This window comes from Apodemus sylvaticus, chromosome 1 (assembly GCF_947179515.1).
Source record: "Apodemus sylvaticus chromosome 1, mApoSyl1.1, whole genome shotgun sequence".
NCBI classification, from domain to species: Eukaryota; Metazoa; Chordata; class Mammalia; order Rodentia; family Muridae; genus Apodemus; species Apodemus sylvaticus.
In genome coordinates this window covers 74,041,136-74,051,266 of record NC_067472.1, presented here as the reverse complement: position 1 = coordinate 74,051,266, position 10,131 = coordinate 74,041,136, and the positions used below count along the sequence as shown (strand labels likewise).

Here is a 10,131-nt window from a genome sequence, read left to right as displayed (position 1 = left end):
CAGTGAGGTGGAGTCACCTGGTGTCCCTCACCCCAGCACTAATGTCTTAAAGAAATAGAAAGAATCCTCTCCCAGGAGAGTTCCTTCACCTCCCTCACCCCCCTCACCCCCCTCGGTGAGGGAGCACAAGCATCAGATTTTCATCCAAGTTCCATTAAGTGAAACATAGGTTGCAGGGCACCCTTTGATTGAAACAGTTTAAATTTTAATTGTGTTTTTAATTTGACATATAGTTGCAGAAAGGAATGACACTCAGTCGCCAAGGGGCGCTCGATTTTCTTAATTTCTCCCAGAGGAATTGATGAGTCTATCAGGCTACTAGATTGGAAACCCATTAAAGCTCTCTGGTTAGGCTTCTAATTGGAACTTGATGGATGTGGGAGGGGGGGTGTCAGGACTAGGCTATGCTGATCCAATCTTCATGACTTTCTGTTTTCCAATAAATTACACAATTCATTTTCCAGCCACAGATTACATAAATTGTACACCTCTGGGGCGCTCTTTTTCAAGTAGGGAGCCCTTTTCCCCAAAAGCCTATTGTGAGATGTCATTTGCACCAAAGAACGAACAGCAGAGGCCCTTGAATGAAAATCGAAACATAATCAACGTTTATACTTAGAAAATTTATTGAGATCATTTTCTCTGGTATTTCCTTATTTTAAAGTTTGGACGCGCCATATATCATAATCCACTCGTGGAAAGGGGCGGGGGCGAGACTGTGTTTAATATTTATCGAAGCTTGATTCCAAGATCAAACTTGTTTATGACTTCATCTGTCATTTCGGAGGGAGCCTTCTTCCACTATTACCAGGCTCAGCCAGCCCATTTCCCAACTGCTGCAGAGCAGAGAGGATCAATTTTTATTAGGCTCCTCCGCAAGTTTGCTCTGGGCCGTTTTAATATTGAGCAGCCACATAATTTCGGGACCTAAACTTTAAGTGTTCTTTCAGTCTGGGAAGGTTTATCATTCCTTGGAAACGGGTTTGTGCCTAATCCTTATAGGGAGGAGACTCAAGACCCCCAGAAGATTCTGAAAAGCAACTTCGAGACGAGACGTAGGGAAGGGAGGAGCTATCTATCTGGAGACTCAGCTAGTGGAGCCGGGTGGAGGCATACAAAGTTGAATGATTGCTCTACTTGGTCGAGAGAACTATAGCTGAAAGTTTCTTGGAGTGGGAACCAGAGCGGTGGGTGGTGGGACTCAAAAGGCTCTGCCCCTCGTCTACACACTTGGTGAAGTCTAAGACATCCCCAGAAGCCTGAAAGAGGAGGTGGGGTGTTCCTATTTAATTCTTTCCAATTCTCCCTGAGTAGAACTTGAGGGTGACAGGTGACTAGTCAGAGGAAGGTCTTGAAGCCTCTTGTACCCACCACCCCCACTTACTTAACTAGCTTAATGTATTCTCTGTGCCATGTGTGAGACTGTGTGTCCCTTTGTTTCTCTTGTGTGTGATTTTCTCATTCAATGCGTATGGGTGAACAAGTGTTTAGATGAGAGTGTTCATGTCCTGTAAAAGCTAGTCAGGGCTTGAAGCAAGCATTCCTCTGTGGACAGCATCCTCTGTTTGAATAGAGGAAAAGGAGAGGCAAACAGTTGCCTTGGAAGTCCTAATCAGCCCAGAGAGAAGTTTGGTCATGAGGTTTCATAGCTTTCTGGTTTAGAGGTATTAGACTTGCCCCTTCAGGAATGTGCCCTGTTAGTTTTTGCTCTGAGACCCACCTCAGAAGTCACCCCCCCCCCCCCCATAGTCCCTGCCTTAAGAGGGGCCAACTCAACCAGCGCGCTTCTTTGAGCCCTGGGCTCTCTGGAGGTTGTTTAACTCTTAAGGCTGTTCTCCAAGCTGATTGCTTTTGCTGCTTCTCTTCCTAACCTCTTCCAAGAGCGCAGTAGTGGCAGAAACAACCCTGAACGGCAAGCTTGCTACCATGACTTGACCGACTTGACCTAAATTCTTATTTTCCAGCGCCTCAGTTTCCACATCTGTACAATGGTGGTAAAGATCTGAGTCACGTTTACTGTGGGTAAAATGCTGTCCCCAATATGTTTACAGCACTAGATCTTATCTAGCTCAGAACGACTTAACTAACCCTTTCTCCTCCACTGCGATTTTCCTTCATTCCGTGTAGCTGGCTCTGATCCTCCAATTGGACAGACAGTCCTCGTGTGGTAGATTTGGCTCTAGCTTAGACGACCCGGCCCAGATAAGCGAGCCTTTGAAAAGCTAAGGGTTAGTGCGTGAATTTGAACATTTCTTTCCGGAATTTCCTTTTCTACCTCCGCGGGAGCGCGCTGGACCCGCTGTGATGAGGCTTGGGAGCTTGTGCCACGGCCGCTCAGAGCAGGACGCACAAATTGTATTTCAGCGCCGGGTCCTTCCGGGTTAATGAGCTGACACCATGATTAAAGCTGACCATTTGTAATGTGTCTCGCCCCCGCCGCAGAGCCCTGAAGAGGTTAATGCGGTGACGGAGGCCGGCACCTGCCCCTCGCCAGTCTCCCGGGCCTGGGCGCACAGCCTTCTAGCCCTCCGCTCCCTCCCCTGCCCCTGTCCCGGCTGCGCCACCGACCCCTAATCAATTAGCCCATTAACGAGCCCTTTGAGGAGTTAAGTAGGGAGAGTTCTGCCATGGGCAGGGCCGCAGTCGGTAACTCACTGAGGCTAATGATATTATAAGCGCTTTACTCAATAACCCGGGAGCGGTGCGGGCGAGGAACTGCACCGTCACGGTGCAGTCTGGACATTTGTGGGGACCGATTCCACAGTCTCTCTCTCCACTCTCGCATCTTCTGGCATGCATCTAAGGAACAGGGTTTCCGGGACCTTAAGGGTGCAGTCACAGAGAGGGGGTTTGGCTGGACGCTTTGGGCCTAATTCCTTTCCATAAAGCTTGTGTAGATAACTGTCGCCTCAAATCCCTTTGCTTGCTTTGCTGAGATGACTCTAGATCAGGTAACAGGTGCTCTAGGGATTAAACAAGCAAGATTCAGGGCTCAGGAAGAGGCCACAAGCAGGAAGGAGAGAGCCAGGTTTTATAGAACTCCACCTTGACCTCGGAAAGGAAAGCAACACTTCTAACAATTTTAGGGATGGGGAAAACGAGGCATGGGAAATGTATATATCTTGCCCAAAGACACCCTGCCTATGTTTGACGGGATCCTGTCCAATTCTAAAATGTCCCCATACCTACCTACCGGCTTCCTTTCCTTCCAGAAGCAACGTAGCCATTTTGAGACCGCCAATATTTACCAGCAAAATAAAATAAATGGATTTCTTTGCTGTGTGGGAAGGCGAGCTGTGTGGTATTCGGTCAAGGATTAGGAAATAACTGTCCTGCACTCGCAGAGTTTGTTTATAGGTTTCTGGCGCCTTTCCACCTCTAGCTGACACATCATCACCACAGGAGAATGGGGACAGGAGACACTAAGAAGTTTGCCAGAGGGCAGGGAAGCTTCTACTGGGACCAGACTTGTTCAAGTTAGCACAGTGCAAATGGCTGGAATGTAAACGGAACCTCGAGAGATCTGGGGGCTACCCTTGTTTCCAAAATTCTATGGTCCCTTTAGCCAGTGGGGTCTGCAGGTGGAGAGCTGTAGAAGTTCTTTGCTCCTGTGTCTCCCAGCTGAGAACAGCGTCTCTCAGAGCCACTTACAGTTGATCCCCAACGCAGCGGGAGAAGACTCATAGAGCTCTGTCGGTCCCTTAGAGGCTGGAAGGGGTTGAGGGCTGAGGAGGGTGGCAGCAGCCTATGAGGAGCATCTTGGATGTGAGAGAGCCCCGCCAGCTCGACGCAGGGCGCTGTTCTCGTTTCTGGAGAGACAGGGTAGAGACCCGGAATACAGGCTGCTGTCTAAGCTGCCTTCAGCCCCAGATGCTACGGGCTGGACAGAGCTGATGCGGGTCCGCTACTAGGCGTGCTCCGGGAGCTTCCCGGGGCTGCGTGCTCGGCCCCAGCTTTTTAAAAAATTCCGGGGCCGCTCCGCGGCGCTGCGATTGGCCGCGGCCGGGTAACCTCTATGCAAATGAGGCCGCGCAGCCTCCGCGTCGCTAGAGACCGGTGGAGTTGGCAAGCGAGAAAGGGACATTGGCACCGGGGCTGGGCGGGCTCACCCAGAGCCGGGCCGGCAGGGACCCGCGAGCAGCGGTCCGGTGCCTGCGCGTCCTGGAGCAGAGGGGACGCCTCGCCAGCCTCGTTGCCCCCTCCCCTTGCTTTCCCTCCCGCCCCTCCCCCCGCCTGCCTGCCCGCACCACCTTCCACCCAGCCCCGCTCTAAAGGGAGTTCTTGGTTTCCTCCGATTTCTTATGAACCCAGGATGGGCAGCAAGGAAGATGTGGGGAAGGGATGTCCGGCGGCCGGTGGCGTCTCCAGCTTCACCATCCAGTCCATCCTGGGCGGGGGCCCCTCCGAGGCACCGCGGGAGCCCGCCGGGTGGCCAGCCAGGAAACGCAGCCTGTCTGTGTCCTCGGAGGAGGAGGAGCCGGAGGAAGGCTGGAAGGCTCCGGCTTGCTTCTGCCCAGATCCGCACGGCCCCAAGGAGCCAAGCCCTAAGCACCATCCCCCCATCCCTTTCCCTTGCCTGGGTAAGGATCGCAGGTCGGGAGTCTGGCCCCGAGTGAGCGTGAGGCGATGCCTTGTGTGATTGTCGGGAGACTCGGAACAGAGCATCCTCGGGTCGCAGCCGGGCCGCTAGGGGTCCAGGCCAAGGGGAGGGGACGACGCACCAATGGTGCCTCCTCGGAAGGGCTAGAAAGGCCGGCGTTGGGGAGAAGTAGAGGAATATTGGGGGCCGTAAGGGGAAGACTGGGTTGGAAGGAGGGTGAACCGGAATGGGCCAGGAACTCTGCGGGCGGTACACAATGCTGACCAAAACGGTTTCGCACGCGGGTACTTTCTGTCCTGACTCGAGTTCTGCAGGTCTGGCCTGGATTTTCTGTCAGTCCTGCAGGCTCTACATCTTTTCCTTCCTCTCGGTCTCTTCTCGAAATGATTAGTACTCTAAAATGATTGACAGTGCTGAGTTTCAGAGAGGTACAAGCTAACAGATAACAGTCAAGGAGTTAAGTATAAAATTAGCCTGAGTCCCAAAGGAAAGGGCCTGCAAGATGCTGCTACCGTGTAACGCTCAATTCTCACAAGGCAAATATCACCTTTTAAAAATGGTGTTAATGTCCCCATTCCAGACCTGTTACCACTTAACTTTTATAAGAGTGGGAATGGAAACCTCAAGCTCGGATTGTATGGAACCCTTTTCTGTTGCTTTGAAAGGCCGAGGCTCTGGATTTTAGGCGCCAGCAGGACGCAGTAGAAAAGGAAAGGGTTAGAAATAGGGGAATCAAGGATACAGGCGCCAGCCAACCTCCTTGTCCCAGGCAGAGCTGAGGGTCTTCTAGGCGCATCAACTCCATGGTCATTCTGTTTGTACTCACTCTTCAGGTACCCCCAAGGGCAGCGGAGGCGCAGGGCCTGCGGCCTCGGAGCGCTCGCCTTTCCTTTCTCCTTCTCATCCGGACTTTAAGGAAGAGAAGGAAAGGCTCTTGCCGGCGGGCTCGCCTTCTCCGGGCCCGGAGCGGCCACGGGACGGCGGTGCGGAGCGCCAAGCCGGAGCGGCCAAGAAGAAGACACGCACAGTCTTCTCCCGAAGTCAAGTGTACCAGCTCGAGTCCACCTTCGACATGAAACGCTACCTGAGCAGCTCGGAGCGCGCTTGCCTCGCTTCCAGTCTGCAGCTCACCGAGACCCAGGTTAAGACTTGGTTCCAGAATCGCCGCAACAAGTGGAAGCGGCAGCTCTCCGCCGAGCTGGAGGCGGCCAACATGGCACACGCGTCGGCGCAGACTCTCGTGGGCATGCCGCTGGTGTTTCGGGACAGTTCGCTGCTGCGAGTGCCGGTGCCGCGCTCTCTCGCCTTCCCGGCTCCGCTCTATTACCCCAGCAGCAATCTCTCGGCCTTACCGCTCTACAACCTGTACAACAAGCTTGACTACTGACACGCCCGCCGGCTCCCGGGGCGCCCCTGGTCGCCTGCAGCCGCATGCAGAGCCCCGTGCGGTCGGGATCCTTCGCAGGGCTCCGGAGCAGAGCGGCGCGTGTCCAGAAATATTAAGAAATACACCATGTGTATTCGTTATGTCTTATTTATGGCCTCTTCCCTACTTTTTGTTTTGTTTTGTTTTGAGTATTTATCTGCATTCCCCACGCCAGAGCACCTGCTTTCTACACCAAACCAAACCAACACACGTTTGAAAACTATGTTGGAAGGGGAGATTCTCCGGTGGTGGTGGGAAGGGGGTTTTTGATTAGGTCGGTTTTGACCTACAGCAAGGGGAAAAAACATCAGAAAACCACCAACAAAACCAGGTAGTCTTTCTCCCGTATATACACGTGTATATAGATAATGTGAAAGGTCACACGCTCAGCCGAGCCGAGCCAACTAGGGCTTTGGTCATTGAACTAATCACTTCTCTTTATTCCCTTCATCTTGAGGATGGGTAGGGGTGAAACGAGGAGAGTAGAGATCTGTAAATATTTTTAAGGAGAAAAAAATAAAACGTTTTAAACATGGTTGCTAACTTTGGAGGGATTAATTGTCCTACAAGACAGCGCACAGAGGAGTTTCTGGATTTTTATCACCAGAGCTTATAGGATTCTGTCTCCTCCCTCCGCCCCCAAGGTCCTGCTCTCACCACGTGTGGGTGGGGTTGGGCTCAGAGGTTAAAGGTCGGGATATGGGACTGTCCAGGCAGCACGTGACTGAAGCTGCTTACAGGTGCAGCACAGTTCCCACGACCCAGGTGTGCGGGTTGGGGAGCACTCCGAGACGAAATCCAGATCCAGAGCCCGACGCTGCGAAAGACAAAGCCAGGAGCCTGGTTGCTGACCGGGTTGCCTCTGGGAATGAGCCAGGCAAGGAGGTGAACAGCTCCCTGGTATTGGGATCGGGTTTTTGGGGGGCTAGATGAAAACTGGGCATGCCAGGAAAGGCCAGGGCTCTTGGCGTCCACCTGCGCAGAGTAAAGCGTGGGGTGTGAGAAAGCGTCTGCTTGGGGTCCAGGGAGCCACGCGACCCCCCTGCAGCCCTCGCGGGCTTCCTCGGCTGGTGACACAGTTGCGAGTTCTACGCAGAGTGGGAAGTAATATCTAAAGGTCAGATTTCGTTGCAGGGATTCCTGGAGCAAGTGACACTTCCCTACGTGCTTTTTGTAGCTGTTAAACTAGCACTGTGACTGACCAATTGGTCGGATCACTGACTAACACGCAGCAGTTGTTTTTGAATTGAGCTCTGAGGATTGCGGTGCCCAGCCGCCTGCTTTCGTGCAAGGCAGGGGAGGCGCTGCACCCGGAGAACTGCTGCGCCAGGATCCTGCAAATCACAGCACTGTGCTTTCTCTTCGTTTTAATAGCATCCACTTGTTCCTTGTCAGAAATGGGTCTGGAGCTAGGAGGAGGCTTCAGGTGGAGTTATTAGATCCGGGCCCACCTCCCCACAGTGGTTGACCCGGGTACAAGGGGCTAGGAGTCTGCAGCATCAAGGCCCCATTTCTTTTCTTCAGAAGAAAATCCGGTGCCTGAGGAACCTGTCTCTTTGAGCCAAGAGGCATCGAAATGACTTACATTTTGTAGAAATTCACAGAATGTAAACGTTTACATGACCCATATCGGTCCGTGAAAGATATCTGGCCGTAGAGATTTGCTTTGATAGTGCCTATTTTCTTCTTATCACATTATTATTATTATTTTTTTTTACCAAAACTGCAATTCCTCCGAGGTGACGTCAGACGGATGCTACGCAAGAATGCACCTGACCTAGGTTGGTTCGCTTGCATTTATTTTATTTTAGCTGTGTTCACATCAATAAGTATTTGTTGAGATCCCAACACATGCTAAGAACATACATTAAATTTGGGGTGGTCCAAAGGAGAATACAAAGAGGCCTAGTCGTTCTCTTCTTACTTATTAAATATGTGTTTTCAATTGCTTATTGAATATGTGTATTTTATGTCACCGTAGTTGTCACTGTAGGTAACCTCTTTGCATTCTTTCCCTGACAGCATTCTTTGAGTATTCCACCCCGAAACAACCACATTACTTTAGAGGAATGTCTTATAAAGACATTCAGTTCAGATGCTTTTGATCTGCATTTCAGTAGATTACGGTTTGATGATGGGCTAAACAGTATTGGGTCACCATATTTGCGTCAGGATGACTTTCTGTATAGGTAGTGACCTCCTCCTCCTATCACTGTAGGCACTAACACCCTGAGTTTGCCCAAAATGACCATTTCCCCAAGTGTCATGTGGTATATATTTGACTCTCTTTACTCACTCAGACATTAGCTATGACAAGTGACTCATCACTGCAACAGGTAACTGTATATTACACCACACACACACACACACACACACACATTTACATTTGCATTGTAAAATGGTCAAGACTCTACTACTGTGGCCAGATTTCCTATCTCAAGTCTATCAATTCATTTGAATAATCAGCAAAATAGTCCATCTCTTTTCAGGCTCTAAACTTGATTTAAAAGATGGACGTTTCTTAAAACTCAAATAGAGCTGGACTGCAAGTGCACGGCCAGAGGGGCCTGAATCAGACACACACGGGCTAATGAAATATGCTTAGATTTTATTAGCAGGTAATTTATGCTCAGAATCTGGAAACGCTAATAGAATTAAATAAACAACTGGGAAAGAGAACCAAATAAGTCAAGAGGTAAAATTATTTTGCTAAACTTAGAATGCAAAACAACTCAATGCATTAAAAAAATGAACTTGGCCATTGATTTGTTGAAAGAGAAGAGAGAGAAAGAACCAAATACTAGAGCTATTAGGAGAGGAAAGATGAGCAGAATATTTTAGTCATAATAACCGTCATCAGGACAAAAGGCTGGTGTGTGTGTGTGTGTGTGTGTGTGTGTATGTGTGTTGTCAGGAATCTTAAGTGCATTTAGTTCAGAGTCTGTGCACATATAAAATCAATTTGTTTTTTTAAATGTACCTTGAAAGTTAAGAAGTTTAAAACTAGAGACAACTTCCTACTTAATGCAACAATTTCAAAATAAAAGGGACTGTCTCAGAAAGATGGGCCAGAGAAAAAGAAGTTGTAGCAAGGGTTAAATAGAAACTTTGAGCAACACTTTGCAAGTCAGTATGCCAGTCACTATGTTTATGACTAAGAGTCAAGTACTGCTTTTCTTTCACAGAACCAAAACAACCTTTTGATTCTCATATTTTTAGAGGATTCTAGAAACAGGAAATGCAGCAAACTGAGCCTGCAACTCCTATGATATGGCAGAGTACGGTGGAGGGGGGCAGGACAGCCACAATGCTAGGTTCTATGATGAACATTCCTAAAAGATTCTGGTTGTGCTTTAAAGACTGGAAATATTTGTGTCCTATCATGTTCACCCTTCTGGATGTGGTGCTCTTCTAAAACAAGGAGTAGTTTGATTGAATTCATATTTCCAGAGATGCTTACCAGGCCTGGCATTCAGGGGCTTGAAAACTGTGGAGAGATAAAACGATAGAAGTGAGGGATGTTCTATATGAGATCGCTAGAACTCAAGGGAAATGAGACCCTACTTCACAGATTGAAAACCCAGCAAAATGAAAGCGAAGAGTGCCTTTGACTAGAAACTATCCTTCAGTATGTCTAGTCTGGATTAATTCCAGGGGTATGTGCACGGCCAGCAAGAAAATATGAATTTAGCGCTATAGTAGTTATCAACCAAAATGAAATTCTGTGTCTGAGAGATAGAGGAGAAGGATGTCACAACCAGAGCTACATAAAACATCTTTTCTGTCTCCTAGTCTGTGGAGGTTCAGGCAGGCAGCTTCAGGGAGACTACAACTCCCAGCATGCAGCGTACAATTGTGGGCGGGCGTGAACGCCTTCATGACCTGAGCATACTTGGGAGTTGTAGTTTTCCCTCTGCAGCTCCAGAGACATAACCTCGGCGGCGTGGTGGTTCTAGGAGACTCGGTGTACAGAAAAGAAAAAAAAAAAAAAAAAAACCCGCGGCTTCCCTTTGAGCCGGAACAAGATGACTGCAGAAAATGAGGCAGGCAGTAGATCAGACCAATCAGCTGCCGAGATCGAGCCGTTGGCATTCGAAATAAGCCA

General features: G+C 49.6%; 1 protein-coding gene across 1 annotated transcript; it reads left to right on the top strand.

The window, feature by feature from the left end:
* Positions 1–4,080: 4,080 nt before the first annotated feature.
* On the top strand, positions 4,081–6,127 carry Hmx2 (H6 family homeobox 2). The gene is made up of 2 exons (XM_052174573.1): positions 4,081–4,580; positions 5,434–6,127. The coding sequence occupies exons 1-2, from the start codon at positions 4,313–4,315 to the stop codon at positions 5,985–5,987; spliced, it is 822 nt and encodes a 273-aa protein (XP_052030533.1). The 5' UTR covers positions 4,081–4,312; the 3' UTR covers positions 5,988–6,127.
* Positions 6,128–10,131: the final 4,004 nt, after the last annotated feature.